This window comes from Felis catus, chromosome B1, assembly GCF_018350175.1.
Source record: "Felis catus isolate Fca126 chromosome B1, F.catus_Fca126_mat1.0, whole genome shotgun sequence".
Classification (NCBI taxonomy): Eukaryota; Metazoa; Chordata; class Mammalia; order Carnivora; family Felidae; genus Felis; species Felis catus.
Window position 1 is genome coordinate 21,175,725 of NC_058371.1, and position 22,452 is coordinate 21,198,176.

At 41.2% G+C, this 22,452-nt stretch overlaps 1 protein-coding gene across 2 annotated transcripts in view; it reads left to right on the forward strand.

Annotated features, from left to right (window-relative positions):
- MTMR7 (myotubularin related protein 7) overlaps window positions 1-22,452 on the forward strand; it is a 126,896-nt gene that overhangs the window by 49,308 nt on the left and 55,136 nt on the right. For both annotated transcript variants that reach the window (XM_019828309.3, XM_003984625.6), the window contains 3 exons: window positions 10,478-10,600; window positions 11,929-12,091; window positions 20,488-20,645. In XM_019828309.3, the coding sequence (XP_019683868.2) occupies window positions 10,478-10,600; window positions 11,929-12,091; window positions 20,488-20,645 (444 nt within the window). The remainder of the gene's footprint in view (window positions 1-10,477; window positions 10,601-11,928; window positions 12,092-20,487; window positions 20,646-22,452) is intronic.

The window sequence follows — 22,452 nt, forward strand, 5'->3', positions numbered from 1 at the left end:
TAATAGGGTGGACATTGCCATAATTAATGCATGGCTGGCTAGAAGAAGTAGAACTTGATTTCTTAAATGGTTCTCCTGATGCCGCAGGACATCATTACTCCTTAGCACCTGAAGTATGCCAATACTCACTTCAAGACTTTGTCCGGCTAGTCCTGGGACCCCTTGGGGAACCAGGTTTTCCAGGCTGTAATGACCATAGGACCACGGTGGTTGGCTCTTCCAGACGAGATGGAGTGAACAGGCAGCCTTAAAATGGCCAACCAAGCTGCTCCCCATCGAAAATGCTTCAGCTTTATTGAGAGCTTTGTACTTATTAACTCTGTAACTGTCTAATTGAAATTTCAGGGAAAATGGAGGATAGGCTTTGGGCCACGATGCCTTTCCTTAATGTACAATATTAGGGCTGGACCGAAGAGGTATAGTACAGGAGAGGCCTAGGGAAGTGGACGTGGGGGTCACATACTGTTGGCTTAAAATCTGGCTCTGCCACTCTCCAGCTGTGAGTCCATGGGCAGTTGCTTTACCCTTCATGTGCCTCTATTTTATCATTTTTAGATGGGATAACCATGTCTCCCTTTCAGTTAGGGTTAGAAATAGCATATGCACCATACTTAGCACAATATCTGGCACCTGCTAGTTGCGCATTAAATTGTGGTATTGCTGTTATTATTATTACCCTTCCTCCTTTCACTCCCTCTGCTCAAGGGATAAGTTGAAAGGAATCTTCTATAATTGTGCTTTCTTCTTTATCGGTTCTTCTGGAACAGTAGCCCTGCATTGGCCTGATTGTGATTCTCAGCAGTTAGTGAGTGGGGAAGCAAAGGAGTAGGCACTGCTTAAAGCTGGGGCAACCTCTGTGCCCAGGACTGTGGATGCCCAGGGATGGCTCCCCAACCCGGGAGCTTCCATGTCTCAGCAGTGGGACTCTGGCCACCACTCCTAGTCACTGTGCTAATCACTGCACAATGTGATAGACCTCCATTAACTATTGTGTATTTCACACTGAAGTAATAGTGCACATTTTTGTGTTGTACATCTTCACAGTTTGTGGCTCATATGGCATGTTGCTTACAGTGGATGAACCCTTTAGGAAAGATGAATTCTGCCTTCACTCTTAGCTTAGTAAGGCCTCAAGTTTGGTCTCTGCACAAATCCGCCTTGTCATCTGGCTACTTTCTGACCAGTGATGTGGGAATTGACAGGTGGGTAATTAGAAGCCAGCTTGGTCTATATGCTGTGTAGCCTGAATATCACCATTAAAGATTGTAAAAAATGGGTGGCTAGATCGAAAGATTTTAAAATATTATGTTTTCGGAAATTAGGTTGGCATACTGTTGTAAAGATACATTTTACATAATGTTTTCTTTCACTTTATCTTAAAGGATTTTATGAGCATTACAATTAAATATAATAGTTTAACAAAGATGCAATCTGATGTCACCTGTTAAAGAATGGCCACTAAAGTACTTTCTTTTAAACACTACAGTAAGAGAGGCACCTGGATGGTTCAGTGGTGAAGCGTCTGACTTTGGCTCAGGTCATGATCTCGTGGTTGGTGATCTCCAGCCCTGGGTCGGGCTCTGTACTGACAACTCAGAGCTGGAGCCTGCTTTGGAATCAGTGTCTCCCTCTCTCTCTGTCCCTCTGCTGCTCACACTGTCTCTCTTTTTTTCTCAAAACTAAATAAACATTAAAAAAAGATTTAAACACTACAATAAGATACTTCATTCATTCAGACTTAAAACCAAATGATACTGAATTATCAGAGGTAGAAATAACCCAGGAAGCCTTACCAAGTCCTCCAAGCTTCCCAGGCAGCCAGGTGCTAAGACCCCAAAAAGAGGAAAGGGGAGATTCTCCAGGAGCCTGGAGACCGGAAAAGAGCCTGTTGGGGCCCCGGCGGCTGCTCCCCCAGGCTAGCGGGCACTGCGCTTGGGCTTGGTGCGTTCACCTCTCTCCTTTCGGCCCCAGGCATTGGGTGTTGGTGCCGAGCTGGTGCTTTTTTCCCCTTAGGAAATCACAAGAGTTTTGTTGGCCAGCCATGTGACTGGCTGAATTTCTGGAGAATTTAATATTGTGTCACTATTTTATATATTTTCTCAGTCCCTGTTTCGTGTGCTTTCCGGCCTGTCTGTAAAGTAGCAGTACCACTGAGTTATCACAGCAGCCTGTTCGAGAAAGACACCACATGCTCTGTGGGTCCCTTATAGAAGTCAGAGCTCAGAGATGGGCGGTAAACTGCCTGTGTCCAGCAGTTCAGTTCCCAAACCAGAACGAGCACCAGAGCCCAGGCCTCCTGACTCGCAAATACTTTTTCATGTTGGTAGAGCTAGAAAATGTCATGATACCAAATTTAGCACGACAAACTATTTATCTAGCTGCTTTTCTTAGATTAGAACATAAACTTGTCCTAGGTTTTGGCTACTGCAGGCATTTAGATTTCTCCCTGTTCAACATCCTCTGGGTCTCTTCCCCCAAGCAATTGGCAGTGACCTTCAGCCTAGTTCATGTGGTCTTTGGCCCAAGCAAAGCTGGTGGCTGGTGCCATTTGCCTTTCTTTTGTCTTTAAATAAAAGGTCATCCTACCCCGCACCGTGGACTTCTTGTCCTGCAGAGCAGCTTTACTTTTGAGGCTAGTCTGATACGATTCTGGGAATCCAGAATGTTCCACAATGCAATATCCGACCTGCATGGGAGAAGGGAAAAGCTCGTATTCTATCAAAATTGAAACTAGATGGTGTGATGGAGACTTGCTGAAGAGAGGCTCTGCGTCTCAGCAATTTACAAGGTCCCCCGGATCCCCAGGCGGCGAGGGAAGGACCGAGCCGGACTTGTGTTCTGCATCCGGGTGTCCTGTTTCAGACCTGGCACTGATGACGTGATAGGGCCCAGGGTTGTCATTGAAGCTTTTCAGCCTTGGCCTAGAAAAACTGATGAAATCTTTTTTCCTCCCTCAATCTAAAGCCAGCAGAGCAGGGATGGGAATGAAAAGGCTGTTAAACTGGGGCACAGTCTCTTCCATTGAGTCTGTAAGGACAGACAAAGGCTCACTCTTATTCACCGTTTTGTTCTTCTTACGGCTGAACCTGGTGCTATACACAGGCATGTTGTTGGATGGGATTGGATGTTCGGTAGTCTGTCCTGTATTCGTCCTGAGAACGCGGAACACCTCCTCAGGCCCGCGTTGGGACCCTTGTATTCCCTGCACATGGTGTCCATCTTTGGGTTTATCTCAAAGAATATGCTGATTCACAAGAATATTCTTGTGAATATGGTTTTATAATTTAATTTTGTCTTAAAGCCCTCAATTTTCAGATACTAATTTTCATGTATAAAATTGGTTAAAATAATCGTGTATCAATTATCCAACGTATATTAATTTTGAAGAACAGGACTAAAATGATCTCAGAGGCATTCACTGGTGCCCACAGCCTCGATCAACAATGAACTTGGGCTCTGGCTCGGCAGATCGCCTGAGTGGCCTGGGGAAACTGGTCCCCAGTAACTGTGAACTGGGGATTATGTAAGGACCTAACCCATGGGGTTACTGTGGGGATTAACTGAAGTCACTTCTGCAAAGGGACAGCCCAATTCATGGCATTAGAGTAAGTACTCTAAATTATTTTTATTATTATTATTTTGGTAATTTTTGACATAAACCAAATGACAGCTGAGATTGGCCTGATCCATGAACTATCGGGAAGGCTATTTTGAACACTCCCATTCTTTTCCCTTCGGAAGTCCAAAACTCTCCCTGGAATTTCTGCCAATTCCCATGGAGGTTTGCATTTCCACAGTCCCCTCTGGCCCCCACTCCCTGCTCCCACCGAGGGAGTCGGGGCTGAGGTTGTCTCAGCATCTGCTCATGCGTCTATTCTCCCTGCCCCTGCTGCACAGAATTACAGCCTGCCCCAGGTCTAGCTACACAGCCCCCGTCCAGCCCACCAACACATCATGGTATATAGCAACCCTCCTGAAGATCTGGGGCAAAGGCAAGGTTCAGTAAAGTAAAAGACTGAGATGAGACTTTTCTTTCTTGTCCCTGCGATTATTTCTTCTGGCCCTTTACTACCTAATCAAATAATGCTTAAAATGAGGTATAAATATTGTCTAAAATACACTGAAAGATTAAAAGTGCTTGTGTTTGGATTATGGGACTATGGGTGATTTTCTTCCCTTCCTTCTATATCTCTGTATCTTTGAACATTATGTAAAGAAGTACATGTTTCACAATTTTTTTTAAAAAAGACCATTTTTAAAAGCTCAGGGAGAAACCTTTGTAGGATTGGGGAAGACTTCATTATTAGCAGGATAAATGAATCCTTGCCCAATGAGCCTCATCTTCTTTTTCTGATCCTTTAAAATGTGTTTCTCGTGGGGTGCCTGGGTGGATCAGTCAGTTAAGCATCTGACTCTGGATTTCAGCTCAGGTCACGGTCTCACAGTTTCTGAGTTTGAGCCCTGTGTCAGACTTTGCACTGACAGTGCGGAGCCTGCTTGGAATTCATTCATTCATTCATTCTCTCTCTCAAAATAAATAACTAAAATAAACGTTAAAAAATGTATTTCTCTCCAGTTCTCAACTCCTCTCAAGTTCTCTCAACCCCTAATGGGAGTTGTTGATATTTCCTGTGTGTATCACAACTCCAGATGCCCCCTCTTTGGCAACACAACAAGATTCTTTCTTTAACATGTCTTGACATGCCGGTTGCTTCCGGAATGCTCCTCCTGTGCTTTGGAGGATGGCGTCCCAGTGGTCAGGCTATCCCGCTGTGCCTTCCGCCTGGTCCCATCCTTCCTTCTACAAGGAGGAGAGTCTCTACTTTCTCAACTACTGTGGAGTTCACTCCTCCTGCTGCTGTGTAAAAGCTCCCAGATCTCCGTGCTCCCAGGACCACGCCTGCTAAGGTTACCAGCATCTTCCACGTTACTGAGCCCATTGGGCATTTTACACGTCTTGCCTTACTTGATGTCTCAGCAGCCCTGGGAATGGACACTTCCCTTCTCGTAAACCATTTCCGCCGCACGTTTCCATGACAGCACGATCTCCTGACTTTCCTCCTCCGTCTGGATTCCTGTCTAGTTTGTTTTTCTGATTCATCGCCTTGTATCAGAACTTTAAAGGTTGGATTTCCTCAGATTTCTTCTTTTCTCACTCTGCATGTTCTCCTGGGTAACCTCTTTGGGTCTCATGGTTTCAAGTATCACTTACGTGTCAGTGACCACAAACTTAACTGCACTTCAGCAAATCCAAGACATCAGAGATGACAAAATGCACCAAGATGTTGTATCTCAAAAAGAAAGGCAGAAGCACTGTCACTTAAAATGACACAATGGCTTCTTACCCATTAACCGTAAGACATACTCCGTTTTCAGAAATGTCAGAATGCGAAAAATGCACACCCAAGGATTAATGATACACTGTCAGATGTTTTGCATAGATTAACTACTGTTCACAGAGCACGAATACCTAGTGTCTCTTAAACATGGTGTTGCTGGGAACACACAAATGAATTGTAACAACTTTGTCCAGAGAAGCTGGTAGTCTTCTGAGTCCTGTCGGTCCGGACAGGAAATAGGCCTTATTACCATACAGCTTATAATATGTCTAAATAAGATAGAATTAACTTAGCTGAACAGTGAGGCAGAGTTATTGAACCAGTGGGTTGTCAGGATGGTGCCCAAACTCTTAAGATTTGTTTCATTTAATCTACAGTTGACTGACTCTAGAGTTCCAGTCAAGAATGTTCTGGCTATCTTAGCATAAACCATGTGATGGCCCCCTGAGCAGTGCCCTCCCCGTCACAGAATTTCTCAGACAACTGAATTTTAATTTTTATTGCTCATTTATTTTGTTGTTGCAGATCACTGGGAAATTAGGCTCATCTTGTTTCCTTCATTGTTTTTTTTGTTTCTTTTTTTCTCCCTGTACTTCGAAATTACTTTTAACAGTGATGGGACCTTTAAGAACTGTTGCCAAATTTTGAAATGTAATTTTCCTGCAACAGCAGCCAAAGTTAACAAAAAGACACAGAAAAAATCTCATTAAGTATTCTAATCTGCCACCATCTGTCAACCTCATTCTGTTTCACCGAGGTTTTCTAAAAATAATCTAAGTGGTATAGCTTCCTTCACTTCTATGGAGAGAATAATCCATACTAAATATTTTTGCCTCAAAATATTATCCTATGTTCCACATGATCATCCCAATAAAGTTTTGTCTCCTTAGTCTGAAGGGCAGGGAAAATTATTTACATTCCATATTTAGATACTGCTAACTGATGTGTCACCCCTGAACCTCCACTTAATTTAGGTAGTTATATTTTAGCATGCAAATCAGTATTTTCCCATAGAAGTGTTCCAAAAATAATAAATCCCCTTGCTTTTCTTCTCCCACAACTCTCTTCCATAAGATACTTCTTGTAGTTAGTTCAGAATAGAGCCTTTAACAACAACAGTTTAAATAAAATAATCTGATCATGTGGGAGTTGAAAAATAATCTCCTTAAATACTCCTGGGTCAAAGATTCAATAAAAAAATGCAGTTTTAGACTCCTCTGGAAAGGAAGAAGAATACTACCACAAATAAAACTCATAAGGTGCAGCCAAAGATTTACTTGGAGGGAAATGATTGGACTTAAAGGCTTGTTATTAAATAAAAAGAATGACAATCAATGAGTGGACTCTTAAACCTGAGAGTTTAGAAATGAACAAAGAAACAAAGCCATGTGATATACGGAGGAAAGCTGCAATATTACTAACAAAGGAGCAGAAATTAAACAGAAAAAAGTTATTAAATCTATAAATCCAAGACCTGTTACTTCGAAGAAAACCCTTTGCCTATCTAATCACAAGAAAGTAAAAACAATTCACAATTTAGGAATGAGAAAAAGGATAAAGAGGGAAGGATTCATCCGTAGGTAGGAATTAAAAGATTATGAGAATTTGGCAACCGCAATTAGAAGATAATTTGTAAAGAAAATAGATGTCAAAATGAGATTTAGTAAAAAATGGTAACACTGAGGGGTACCTGGCTGGCTTAGTCGGTGGAGCATGTGAGTCTTGATGTTAGGATTGTGAATTTAAGCCCCACGTTGGGTGTAGAGATTACTTTAAAAAAAAATCTTTAAAAAGGTAACGTTGAGTCGATACATAACCACATAAGAAATTGAAACAATAATTAAAGAATTATTTATGTATAAAGAAGTGCCTGTATTTGCTTCAAAAAATGATTAGCAAGTTGTTGTGTATTAATCTTCCAGATTAATGAGTGTCATCATAACCATGATGAATTCACCTGATAAAAGTAGAACAAACAGGCTGGTACGTGTCAATCTCCCTTAAAAGCACAGATGCAAAGACATAACAGAAAACAAAACAGTTATAGGTGGTAAAATATAAGAAAAGTTAAAACACCATTTCTAAGAATCCAAGACTTCTTTAAAGATTAAGAAATGTATTGCTATTATTGGTTATATAGGACTAAAGTAAAAACAAAATATTCATCCAAATACGTATTTAGAAAGCACACTGTTCATTCCTGATGTTCAAAAATCAAAATTCTTAGTAAACTAAGAATAGGTCACTTCCACAATGTGATAAAACAAATCATCAAACTCAGTGGTGAAATATTGGAAGTCTTTCCATTAAAAACAGAGGAGTACGTGAAAAGATGCTCAACATCATTAATCATCAGGGAAATGCAAATCAAAATCACAATGAGATGCTTTCTTTTACCTACGAGGATGGATGTAGTAAAAAAGAAAGATTATAAAAAGTGTTGTTGAAGATGTGGAAAAATTGGAACCTTCGTACATTGGTAGTAGGAATGTAAAATGATATGCCTGCTTTGGACAATAATGTGTGAGTTCCTCAAAATGTTAAGCAGAGTTACCATATGACATAGTAATTCCATTCCTAGGTGTGTGTGTATTGTGTGTGTGTGTGTGTGTGTGTGTGTGTGTGTGTGTGCGCGTACCTGTGTGTACCCAAGAGAAATGAAAATGAATTTCCTCACAAACGCTTGTACAAGAATGTTCAAAGCAGCACTATTCATAATAACCAAAAGGTAGAAACAACCCAAATGTCCATCAACTGACAAGTGGAGAAATATAAATGTGACATATCCATATCTATATAATGAAATATTATTTGGCAATAAAAGGAAACGAAGTACTGATATATTCTACATGGATCAACTTGGATTGAAACATGGATTGAAAACATGATGCTAAGTGAAGGAAACCAATCACAAAATACAACATACTGTAGGGTTCTCTTTATATGCACTGTCCAGAATAGGCGAATCCCCGGAGACGGAAAGTAGGTTGATGGTTGGGGAAGAAATGAAGAGTGGCTGCTAGTGGGTACAGGGTTTCTCTTTGGGGTGATGAAAATGTTTTAAAATTGATTGTGGTAATGGTTGCATAAGGCTGTGAATATATTACAAACCACTGACCAGCACACTTTCAGTAGGTGAATTGTGTGGAATGTGAATTAAATCTCAATAAAGATGTTACTAAAAAAAAAATAAAATGAAAACATGAGTGACTATTGTCACTGCTATTTAGTATTAGTTGAAGTTTCTGGTTAATGCCATGAAACAAGGAAAGGAAAAGATGTATGAATATCAGAAAAGAAGAAACAAATTATTACCAGAAAAGATTCCTGTCTACCAAGGAGCATCCAAGAGACTTCACTGAAAAAAATGACTAGAAGCAGTAAGTAAAGTACTGCTAGAAAGTAAAGAGGAAGTTGTAAAACACACAAATAAAAATTAGGCTGTAGGCTACTGTCCTTATTAATATAAACAATTTTTATGAATACATAAGAAATGATGATCACTTAGTAGGAAAGTAAACCAATGATATGAAGACCATTTACAAAAGAGATACAATGAGGAATAACCAAGTGGAAGAATGTGGAACATATCAGGGGTGCCTGGATGGCTCAGTCAGCTGAGTGTCCAATTCTTGGGTTCGTCTCCGGTCACGACCTCACAATTCGTGGGTTCGAGCCCCCCATTGGACTCTGTGCTGACAGCGTGGACCCTGCTTGGGATTCTCTCTGTCCCCATCCCCCTCTCCTTCCGGCTTGTGCTGTCTCTGTCTCTCTCAAAATAAATTAATTAATTAATTAAAAAAAAAAGAATGTGGAGCATATCAGTAACAGAGTAACAGAAGAAATACTTTTTACAACTATGAGCTGGTAGGTTAAGACCCTGTTGTTGAACTAGCATCTTTAACATCCATAGGCCTTCACAAGGCCTCAGGACTCATGCCACCACCTCCAGCTGAATCGTATGAATAAAAGAATATTTTAAATACCTCATTCTTTATTTACCTCCTCAGATCCCTGAAAACTGGGAAGAAGTAGGGTAGGAAGGCTGGTTTGGTTCCAGGGCTCAGAGAAGAGTGGGGCAATGGAGCGTCTCAAGTGCTGTTTGACTTGGGTGTCCTGAGGAGTGCTCGTTAGGTCTGGTACCCCCCCTAGGTCTAGGTCTTCCCTGGAGCAGCTGGGAAGCTCTGTGCTCCCCAAATACAGCAGGGCCCCAGCGTCCATTTTAGACTGAAGACTGGAGCCAATATGATTTACTAGTCCCTGAAGCTCCCTCACAGAATCGAGTAACCATCCTGACTTGGGTGAGGGCTGAGCCAGTGTCTGTAGAAGGTTGATCCTGGGAAGTAGTAAGTGGCATTGCCAAGCTGCCATCATTACAGGAATGTGCATCGGGTGGTTGTGGTGTCTATGCTTGTTAGTCATAGTTCCTTCAGGTTTTAGTACCCTGTAGAGGTTGTCTTAGAATTTCCATTCTATTTCATACTGGAATGATCCCACTGCACATATCCTTGAAACTGCTCTGCTTATGAGAGGTATACTTGATAAAAATTGTTTCCAGAAATCTTTAACCATTCGAAGGTCGGTGGTAAAACTTCCATTTATTAGAGACATTTTATTATAAATGAAAGTGAGCATCTTAATTTGATAGGTGTTCTTTGTAAACATGCAGCACATTCCTTGGATACTTTTTGCTCCCATATGTGATTTTCTTGCTAGTTTATGTGGAAGCAAACTGCTTTGAGGCCATTTCGACTATGGAGAAATACATAGGGAAATGCATTACTGTCCTTTTAATAGGCATAATTCATACATGGTTATTGTAAAAATCAGAACTTTGATGCATACACATCCTGCTTTAAATTAGAATTATATACTGAATTAAAAATGCTGACTTACTTAAAATACGGAAAGGGTATTCTTAAAGAACAGATCTATAAACCTGTGGTACATTTAAAATTATATTTTAAGTAATTGGTGAATTTTAATCTTTTGATATACAGAAACATGTCTGAGGTCTAAGTAAAGAGGGAAAGTTCTCAAAATTATATTTTGGATTAAACACAGGATTACCTTCTTACTATTAATCTTGATGAATAGTGTTTTGCTTTATTATAACTCTGTCAAAATGATTTCTCTAGGTCGAAAATGTCCGCTTGGTAGATCGAATATCTTCTAAAAAAGCAGCCCTCGGTACTTTGTATTTGACGGCTACTCATGTAATATTCGTGGAAAATGCACCTGACACCAGAAAAGAAACATGGGTATGCAGTCTCTTTTTTTTGGCTTTAGTGTTTTCTGTTGTTTAATGTAACAAGTTTGATCCTCCATTCTTTTGTTTGGCCTCAGGGTGAGGTGGGTGGGCTTTTGGCCTTGGGTGTTCAGAGAACTGTTTTTGGAAGGTCAGCTTTGCCTTTTTCTGCAGAGTCGAATCCACTTGATCTACTTATTCATGTTAAACACTAATTATTTGAACGTCATCAAAGACAGAAATAGCCAGAGATATAAATGCTTCATGTCACAGCTGTTAAGTAGACATTCGAGAATAATCAGTGCCAGATACAGCATTTATGTAGTGCTTTATTTGCAGTACATTTTATCTGTAGGTTCCAGTTGTGCAGGCCGTTTAGTCATTTTATTATATTGTCTCCACTTTTCTGATAATTCAAAAGAGAAGAAAAGAAAAGCTAGGGAAGAGTCCTCTTGGCAGGTATTTCTGCTACTTAATAATGAGACCGTTCGATAGCTCTTATTTTATATAACCACCCAACCAGGACATTATGACTGGAACCAGAATCCCTGAATTGTAGATTTTTCCCTGTTCTGTATTGCATAGATGTTGCATTTTGAGCAGAAGGGGGCAGGCATTACTTAGCGGGGAAGAATGATGGCGGATCCTAACTACACTTGTGAACGCAGTATAATGTGTAGAGCTAACGAGTCGCTATATTGTACCCCTGGAACTAATGTAACAGTGTGTGTGTCAGCTGTACTCGAACAACAACAACAACAAGTTACGAATGCTGCCATTGAGGGTGGGGCAGAGACCCCCTCCTGGCAAAACACCAGAGAGATGTACTTCAGCATGATTTTCTTTAACATAAATCTCTTCTGCAGCCTGCTTGGCCACCGGCAGCTTAGAAAACAACAGTCTCAAGTTGCTATTGAACTTGAGCATTCCATGTGGAATTTAGGAGCATGGTGGCACCTCCCAGCGGGGCCATCTCTAACTTCTGTCGATTGCAAGGTTTATTTTACTAACTTCTCATGACCTTATTTAATTTTAGCTGGTAAGCGCATTCAACATTTGACCACCACAGTGTTCCCTTACCTGGTCTTGTACAAAATTATATGCTGAGTACTTTGCTCTAAATACTTAGCCCGGATAGCAGAAGGCTTGGTAATGAAAAAAAAATGATAGGTTTAGACCGATCTTTCCCAGAGCATCTCAGTTTTGTCATCTGAGTGCAGGTGTTGAGCTAGATAAAGACTGGGGAGTGGTTCTTGTCTGTGTGCCTCAGAGATCTGTGTTACTTCTTGCTCATTTATCACTGATTTGTGCTTAGCTTATCCACATAACTTTCGGTCGTAGATTCTTCACAGTCAGATTTCCACCATTGAAAAACAGGCAACAGCCGCTACTGGGTGCCCTCTGCTGATTCGCTGCAAGAACTTTCAGTTGTTACAGCTCATCATACCACAGGAAAGAGACTGCCATGATGTGTACATCTCTCTCATACGCCTTGCTCGGCCAGGTAGGGCGGAGGACCTCTGCATGTCGTATGTGCACGCTCTCCAGTTCACAAATCATGTTCAAGAAATACATATAAACACAGGGAGGGGGACAAAACAGAAGAGACTCGTAAATATGGAGACCAAACAGAAGGTTACTGGAGGGGTTGTGGGAGAGGGGATGGGCTAAATGGGTAAGGGGCATCGAGGAATCTACTCCTGAAATCGTTGTTGCACTATATGATAACTACCTTGAATGTAAATTAAAAAATATAAATTAAATAAAAAAATAAAAAGAATTATGGTGTTGTAGGAATTACATGTTATCCCAGTCCTCAGATGAGGCCAAGAATTCTGAATGATTCTCTGCCTTTTAGGGGTCCCCCTGAGTTGTTTACTATATGAACCTCTTTCATTATTGTCAGTATTCACTTTATCTTGGCAGAAGGGTTAGAGCATGTTTTCCCTTTGGAGTGAAATCATCTCACAATGATGCTCTTCCCATACTATGATGATCAAGCCATCTTGCTTAAAGCCTAAGGTAAAACTGACACATTGTTTTGTATGGAAAGCATTGATGTCAAACAGTTCCAGTGCACTTTCCCGTCTTGGGGCTTTCAAGGTTTGGTTTCTTTCTTTCTTTTTTTTTTTAAGTTTATTTATTTATTTTGAGAGGGAGAGAGAGCAGGGTAAGGGCAGAGACAGAGAGAGAGAGACAGAGACAGAGAGAGAAAACCCTAAGCAGGCTCCACGCTGTTAGCACAGAGCCCGATCCAAGGCTTGAACTCACGAACTGTGAGATAATGATGGGAGCCAAAACCAAGAGTCGGACGCTTAACTGACTGAGCCATCCAGGCACCCCTCAAGGTTTGGTTTCTATTGCTTCTTGATGGTAATGTATGTTTCCCAAGGTTGGTATAACTGGACCTTTGTTAACATCACTTATATTCACCATGTGGATATGTTGGTTCTCTTAAACGAAACCTCCTTAAGTGTTGTGGGCAGAACGTTTAGTTGATTTGAAACATAGGTGCTGTTAGTTACTCTCTTGTTCAGTCTCTCAGCTTGAGGTCTTCAGACTTACGGCTTACTGTGCGCTTCTCTAGAGGGTCTCTTGTCTCTCTACGTGGCTTGTATGGGTTGTGCTGTTCTTTTGCCTACAAGAAATAGACGTCTGAGTTTCCTGGGAGAATTCAGTAAAAGTAAATCTTTTATATAAGAGCAATGTCCATGGTAGGGTCACACCAAAGTCACTGATGAGGGAGATGGGATCTGTGTTTACAGTTCCTTTGCTAAATGCTTTTTGATTCAGGGCAAGAGGTTTGATCGTCAATACTGCAAGAGGTCTGGCTGGGTCCTCCGTTTCTGATAATGTGACCATATCATCTGTAGATAGTGGAGAACTAAAGCTGTTTAATGAAAATGATGCCAGGGAGCTGTCAAAATCTGATCATTTTGCCTCGACTTCGCTCCCCTTTCAAGGCAGCTGGTTGAGGCTCTTTGATCCCTGTGTGCTGCAGAGAACTGCAGAGTTAGCCAGAAAAGCAGTTGAACTTTTTAGAGGGTACACTATAATTGGAACAGAAGTTCTGGGAAGATGTATGTGAGGTTGCGTGCAGCAGGGATTGTGAGGAGAATTGTGTGCCAGCAATTTCTGTGTCACTGATTAATGGGTGTACTGGATAATACTTGTGCTCTGACCGGATTAATGGGATTTAGGAAGAGCCCAGAGAACTGGGAAAGAGCTGAGTGGCTGGAAGGGCAGATGACAGTGGCCGTGAGGGCTCTGGCCGGTGATGACAGCGAGCGCCAGGACTCTCACTGTGAGGGCCCCCAGGGAGGAAGACCTCTGCGTGCCTCACTTTTTAAAACACACACCCTTTCTTAAAGGTGGCGTTTGGGAGTTAGGTGTTAGACACAGCCAGAGAGCAAGAAAGGAAATGGTAGTAGTTCATTGAATTAAACCCATTACCTTAGAAGATTTTAAAAAAGCCACCAGCAGTTTGAAATGCTGGAATTAGAGATGCCAGTTTACATAAAACATAGTACTTTAATAAGTGTGGGAAGGTGAAATAGAACCCAGACAGTTTCACAGTTTAATGTAAGAGGCAGGGCTAAAATGAGGACACGTTACAGCCTTTAACCTTGGAAGCAGGCTTTTGGGTCTGGGCGGAGGTAGGGAAAGGTGAAGGGGGTCCCAGCTAGGAGTAGGGGTGGCTTATCAGAGCCATCTCAGGATCTTTTACAAAATACACCTTCCCCCTCCTCTAGGTATATCAGAATGGGTGTGTGTGGGGGTGGGGTAGGGTGTGGTATACTTTGAATCCTGGTAGCACAGTGTAGCTCTCTTTGGTTATTCTGGTTAGTCACCAACACAAATCACCTATTTCCAGCTACCCTTATGGACACACAACTAAACTACAAGGTCCTGTAAAGAACTTTTTTTTTTTTTTTTTTTTTTTTTTTTTTACAAAAGAAGAAATGTTTCAGAGTCCATTTAAGTCAAGTCCTATGACAGAGATATTTTCAGAGCTCATGAGATCCTCTCCTCACTGAATTAGGATTTCTGGGATAAGGGTACATCAAACTACTAAAAATCTAGTGAGCTTTTACTGGTTTGTCTTTTGTGTGAATTCAGATTGGTAAGAATGAAAAATTAATGTAGCCAAATTCAGGAAGCTCTTTAATTCTGAACAAAGAACAGTTTAGGTTAAAGTAAAGGTTTGGCCCAATGAAAAATAGATCCAGTGTATCAATAAGGATCTATATTTTTCAGATGAAAAGACCCCTGTTTCTCAGAGAGCTTCCATTTTTCCCATGTGCCTTCTTCTCTCCTCCAATTTGTTTCTTCTGTTTATTTTTGTATCAATTAGTGTTGGTTGGTCCCTTAACATTTGAACCATCTTCTTTGTTTATTTTACCATTTTTTCTAAACTACAGTGTTTTTTTTCCAGTTCATCTTAGTCCCCAATTCTTTTGCACATTTATTATGATTTAAAAAAATCTCATGACTGACATCATCGTATTTGCTCAGTTTATTTTTATTTAAATTTTTTAACTATTATTTATTTTTGAGAGAGAGAGTATGAGCAGGGAAGGCAGAGAGAGAGAGACAGACAGACAGACAGACAGACAGACATAGTATCCGAAGCAGGCTCCAGACTCTTGAGCTGTCAGCACAGAGCCTTAGGTGAGGCTCGAACTCATGAGTCGTGAGATCATGCCCAGAGCCAAAGTTAGACACTTACCCTACTGAGCCACCCAGGTGCCCCTCATTTGCTTAATTTAACTTTTTATGTCCTAGTCTAAGTCACTGCTGTTATGTAGTGTCTGCGGTTGTAATATTCTTTTTATTGACGACACTTATCTCTGAGTCTAGAAGTTCTTTTCCACTAAGAGCCTCCATAGCCCTGGTGGTTAATCCAAACACTTGTGGTTCAAAATAGACAGAAGACATCTTTTTCCTCCTCCTCCTCCTCCTCCCACTCTCCCTCTTTCTCCCCCTTTCTCCCCCTTTTCTTCCTCTTCCTCCTCTTCTTCTTCCTCCTCCTCGTCTTCCTCCTCCTCATTTTTTTTTCTTTTTTTGAGAGAGAGAGAGAGAGAGAGAGAGAGAAAGAGAGCTGAGGTTGAGCAGAGAGAGAGAGGGAGAGGGAGAATCCCAAGCCTGGCACAGAGCCTGATGCAGAGCTCAAACCCACGAATGGTGAGATCATAACCTGAGCTGAAATCAAGAGTCTGACGGACTGAGCCACCAGGCACCTCTTCCTTATTTTTCTTCTAAAGCTGCGAAGTCCAGTAGTAGCTCTGTTCTTTCCTGACCCCACTTGAAATGGTTTTTCAACTCCATGTAGGTCCTTGAATGAAGCAGAACGCTGGGTGCAGGCTAGCTTTCAACTGTTCCTTTTGGTTCTGATAAACTCCACAGTGTGTGTCCTCCTGATGACTGTAACTTTCCCCTTCCCAGACCCATCTCCACACTCTGCTGATGCCCATTCGTGTTTGTTTTTTCCTTTCAGTTTTTAAAAAATTTGCAAAAGGGAAGCAGTCAGTAACATAATTGTAGTACTCAGGTTTTACATGGGTTGTTGCAAGTTTTCTTTTTCTTTTTAAAGTATTTTTATTATCATATTAAGTTACCTTTTGTTTCTCCCAATTAGTCTATCATGATACTTCCCTCATTTTTTCCCCCTGAAATATTCTGTTTTCATAACCATTTAGCCCGATACCTGGGCAACAAACTAGGTTGTTTTTCTTCCTTTTCTAATTGCTTTGTCTTACCCACAGCTGCCTTATCTGCTCGAGTGAACACCCTTTCCTTTTTTATGGAAGAGAAGGAGCAGAGGTGGGGTGCAGAGACTGGGCCATTTGTGGGCTTCGTGGTTCCAAGTTGAAAGTTGCCACTTGGTGGCAAAAATCTTCCCCAGGGAGTGGGAAGAGGGCTTACCTGAGAGCGAAGGCGTCAATGAGAGTAATAGGTATGGAACCGAGAGCAGAGACGAGTGCTTCCCTGTGTTAAGGGGCACGTGATGAACAGCTGTGCTCAAACGACACAGAGTCAGTCAAAACCTGCATCTTGTTCGCTACCTGCCAAGTCCTGAAACCCCAATTTGGTTTTCCTAGAAACATGACCAAGATGCTATCCATTATTATTTTTGTAAGTTTATTTATTTATTTTGAGAGAGAGACTGCAGGAGGGGCAGAGAGTGGGAGAGAGAGAGAGAGAGAGAGAGAGAGAGAGAGAGAATCCCAGGCAGGCTCCGCACTGTCAGCCCAGAGCCCTATGTGGGGCTTGAACTCACGAACTGTGAGATCATGACCTGAGCCGAAAGCAAGAGTTGGATGCTTAAGTGACTGAGCCATCCAGGTGCCCCGATGCTACTCATTCTTAATTTAATGTAGTACTTTAGAAATTGTCCTTTTTCTTTCTGAACAGATAGAAAAACCTTCAAATCTGCCTTTGCCTAGCATTTGTAAGATTTAAGTAGGTCAATAAAGTACATGCTCGAATGATTTCTACATTTTCTGAAATTTTTTCTTTTGCTTAGAGGTGCACATTCAGTGCAAAGGCATGTGGGGTATTTGCTTCTTACGGGAGCAGCTCTAGGGGAGAGGCCTTCAGTGCACCTGGCTTAGAAACCTGCTGTCACTAGCAGCAGAAGAGGCTCAGACCTTATGGTGTAAGAAGCCAGTGGAGTATCACATGTCTGTTTTAAGAGACAAAGGTGAGAAATGAGGGATCTGACTTTTCCGAAGCAGGTATGTTCTTTCAGTTCACATTCTGTAAAGACTAGAGATTTCTGTAGCCCTACTTTTGTTTTTAGCTCGCCTACTTGCTGATGACTATGAATTCTGCTAGGTAGGGGTGCCTGGGTGGCTCAGTCAGTTAAGTGTCTGACTCTTGGTTTCCGCTCAGGTCATGATCTCACACGTTTGTGAGTTTCAGCCTGGTGTTGGGTTCCGCACTGACATTGTGGACCCTGCTTGGGATTCTCTCTCTCGTCCCCTCTCTCTGCCCCTCTCTTGCTTTCTCTCAAAAACAAATAAATAAACTTAAAAAGAATTCTGCTATGTATTTTGCAGAAGATGGAGGTGAGCGGAACAGATCGTTGTGAATGGGAAGTATTCAGTAAAGTTTGCATCTGTGTTAATGGTACTTTATAATTTCTCAGAGCCGGCAGGCCTCAGCTGAAGGCTTCACTTGGGCTGGCCTTTGTGTGAGAAGCTTGCCTACATTAATAAGACTGAGTTTGGGCTGACAAAAATGTGGGTTTCTTTGCCCTCGTGAAGAATTTTAACTTACATTGGGCTGGAGGTATGACTGATCACCCTTTTGCTTAAAAAAATAACACAAAACATTTCACAGGTTTAGTGGTAACCCATTCTAATGACTCCCAGTTCAGAATTCACAAATGATCTTGTTCACGTCTGCCTTAAGTTATTCCTGCTTTCTGTACCGTGTCTCTGCCTCCTCCCAATGACAGCAGGCATGAGCCCATACATAGAAAACTCTGTGTCCTCCACTGGTTTTCTTCTTCTACCTTTGCACCTCTTTGTAACTACTTAACGAAGGGCACTTAGCTTCCATTACTAACCCTGTCTTCATAAGTTCTGCTTTCACTGAGGGAACCGAGACTTTCTCAAGAGATTCTGTTGCCCTCTTAAACAAATTGCATTTGCGGTTAACATTATGATATCAGAGGCCTGAGTCATGAAAATGGTACTGAGAGATGGAAAAGATGTGTCAGTGTCGAGCCATTGGTTCCCAGAAATGGATCTCAATTTTTTGTGCTGTCTGCTCAATAAGCTAAGATTACAAGAAACAGTTCCTACTGAGAGCATCTTTTCTGTGTTTGTACAGATAGCTGTAGGTGTGTATTTTCTTATTGATTGAAATCGTCCATATTCTAAAGTTTGAAGTTTAGAATATATGATATCAAGAGAAACTGAACTAGAACATAGTTTATCTTACAGGTACACTATAGTTGTTTGCTTCTTTTTTGTTTTTTTTACAAGAAAGACTACATGTCTAATGGAAAATATGACCCTTATCTTTCTTCTTCCATGTAGATGAGTCATTTCAATGGTAATCACAAGCCTGAAACTGAGTTTAGATCTTAGGCTGCTGTGTGTTGCTGTGGCCTTTTGCTGGTGGTGAGGTCCTTGACTGGGTCTCCAGACACATGTTGAAGAGCAGTTAAATTATCCATATCTGAATGTCATCAACAGATTAAGGAATAAATGAGGGGACCTCAGAAAACTGTGAGGAGAAAAAGAAGCTATTGGAAAAAAAGAGGAAGGTTAAGAGGATGGAACAAGGAAAGAAAAGACACAAAAGTGGTCCGTCTGGGGAGAAGAGAGAAGGATCTGCCTTAGACGGGCAGTGCGTGTGCTTTGGAGAATGCGCTCTACAGCCAGGTTGCCTAATTTCAATCCAGAGTCCCCATTTATTAGCTCTGTGGCCCTGGGGATGTTCCTTAACCACTTTTTGCCTCAGATTTCTCATTTGGAAAATGAGGCCCATCGTAAGTTAATACATTTGTTAAGAACAGAATCTGGAATGAAATACGGGTTTAGTGAGTATCAGCCATGATTTCTCTTTACTAGCGATGTGTGGATCTGCACTATCCAATATGGTAGCCAGCACCTGCATGTGGCCAGTGAGCACTTGACATGGAGCTAGCATGGAATTTCAAAGACGTTGTGAAGCAAGATATATATAATATTAATAAGTTCTATATTACGCACATATTGAAATAATATTTGCATATATTGGGTTACCAATAAAATATATTAGTAAAATTAATTTCATTGTTGCTTTTTAGTTTTTTAATGTGGTTTCAAGGGCATTTTAAGTGACATATATGGCTTGCGTTATATTTCTGTTGAGTAGCACTGGCCTAAATGCTTCCTTCAACAGGACGAGACTGGAGCAAGAAAATCAAATTTTAGCTTTAAATGGGGAAGGCTGTGGAGCTTGGGCTCACAAGCAGAAAGGGTATTATATAAAGACAAAGACATCCTTGCAGAATTGAAAGGAGAGTTTCGTTGTACGTCCTTAAATTTGCCCTTCATGACCAGGGTGCCTGACACTATGAATTGATTTTTTTATTAATCCTATGAATTTTGTATGAGCGCTTTAATTATGACATTGATGTGTTTGCTAAAAGTTCAGATGTTTTCCGGGCAAACACTTAAATACATTACACAGCCTTTCTTTAAATTTTTTTTAATGTTTATTTTTGAGAGAGAGAGAAAGAGAGTGTGTGCGAACACAAATGGGGGAGGGGCAGAGAGAGAGGAAGACACAGAATCTGAATCAGACTCCAGGTTCTGAACTGTCAGCACAGAGTCCGATGTGGGCCTTGAACCCACGAACTGTGAGATCATGACCTGAGCCTAAGTCAGACACTTAACTGACTGAGCCTCCCAGGTGCCCCTACATCCCACAGCCTTTCAATTGCTGTTTCTTTTTTGAATATTGTGAGCATCAAAATATGGCAGTGGTCCGGGCCTCTCTCTACCTCTGAGAAGCCGTCCCAAATCCAAGCTCGATATACATAAACAAACTGAGTTCTTGATGTCTAATGATACATACATTCTTAATTAATTTTTAAGTTCCATTTCTTGTATGGTCTGGAGAATATGTTTGCCTTCCAAAGAAACTTTAAAGAAAGCACACAATGGAGAAGTCCTTGTTTCTGAAAGGAAAGAAGCGTTTACAAAGTTGAGTTGGTTTGCCCCAAGGTCTTCATGGTGTTGTCGGGAGGAGGTGGGCGTACCTACCCAGAGAGGGTGTCCCAAGGGGCCAGGAGCCGGACTGGCTTCTTGGTGTACTCTAGCCCAGACAGACTGCTTCTGGGGAGATTTGGTTCTAGTTTTGGCTTAGCTTGATTTGGCTTTATTCTCCCTTTTCTTGCAGTGAAATATGAGGAGTTATACTGCTTTTCATTCAACCCCAAGCTGGATAAAGAAGAAAGAGAACAGGGCTGGATGCTGATCGATCTCAGCGAAGAATACAAGCGAATGGGCCTCCCTAATAATTATTGGCAGCTCAGCGATGTGAATAGAGACTACCGAGTGAGTGCAGGCATCTAGTGAAATCTAGATGCTTAATCCAAGTGAACTCCTGATTCCCGTGGCTTAGCATGACTGACTTAATCTCCTTTAATTTCTTAGCTCTTTGTAGATACAGATCTGTAGATTTGCAAGTCTCCCCTGGTTATTACCGGCTACATTTCCTACCTGCACCGGAATCAAAAAGTTTGGAAACTTAGAGACCTCCCCCACCCCCCGACACACAAACCCTTCCCCTAATGTTTGAGGAAATGGAAACTCAGAGAAGTCCAGTGGCCTCATGGCCAAGCAGTGGGTGGGAGAGCAGGCCAGGGCCAAGTTCTCCTGTCAGCTCTTTTTATAGTGTGGTGAGTGATTAGTGGGGAAGTCACAGAGACTCTGATGGCAGTCTGGCACCAGCTCCTCTCTGTACTCACTGAACTCTTGATTGGTACACAAGGTCACCAAGAGGCTTCCCTAGAGAAATGTGGCGAGATGTGTCTACGTTTACAGAAAGGCCTATGGAGAGGAAAGGAGGCAGAAGGGGCAGAACCAATGCTGTATTGCCCCTAATGATGGGCTTACAGATCAGTGTTGGTTTCCCTATGACGTTTTTAAATATTTTAGGTAATAAAAGTAGCATAAGAATGTTGCAGAGAATTTATAAAAGAAAAAAGAACATTGCCCTCACATTCTTTTGTTAGGTTTTAAAATTTTACTTCAGATTTTTTTCTCATCTGCATAATTTAATGTCTTTTCTTATATAAGTAATGCATTGAATAATTTAAAATTGGAAAATACATAGGAAAAGGAACTGTTCGAATGTATGTAGTGCAAATGGAATCATACAACACATGCCTTGTGTTCTGCTTTTCCTCACACATCGTATTGCATTTTCCTGTCAATAAATATATTTTATATAATTTAAAAACATCATATAACAATTGTGTAGTATGACTGTCATATTCTGTCTACCTAATCTCCAATTTTTAGACATTCAGATTATTATTATTTTTCACTATTGAAAAAAAATTTTTTTAACGTTTATTTATTTTTGAGACAGAGACAGAGCATGAGCAGGGGAGGGTCAGAGAGAGAGGGAGACACAAAATCTGAAACGGGCTCCAGGCCCTGAGCTGTCAGCACAGAGCCCGACGCGGGGCTCGAACTCACGGACCGTGAGATCATGACCTGAGCCGAAGTCGGCCGCTTAACCCACTGAGCCACCCAGGCGCCCCTATTTTTCACTATTTTAAATAACATAGTGAGAACATCCTGGTAGCTATATCTTTGCCCATGTTAAAATTCTTTTTAAAGACAGATTCCTAAAGGTCAAATTTCTGTGTCAAAAACTTTACACAAATTTTTGTACACATTGTCAGCAAGAACTGCAGATTTATATAAATTCTCAGCAGCTGTGTATGAGAAGGCTTGATTTCTTGTGCCCTCACAGGGAAAGAGTTTCGTTCTTAAACAATTTGCTTGACAATTTGATAGTGGGACAAGCAATTTCTCAATTTAACTGACATGCTTTGATTTCTTGATTGTAGATTTGTATATGCTTCTTGGCCATTTACACCTTATCTCCTGTTCATTGGTTACATTTTTAAAAATTTTTATTATTGAAGCATCGTTGACATACAGTGTTATACTAGTTTTTGGTGTGCAGCATAGTCATTTGGCTATTGTACACATTATGTGATGTCCAGCCCGGTAAGTATAGTCACCGCACATCATTACCACAGTATTGTTGACTATATTCCCTTTGCTGCACTTTTCATCTCTGTGACTTATTTATTTTACAGCCGGAAATTTGTTCCTCTTAATCCCT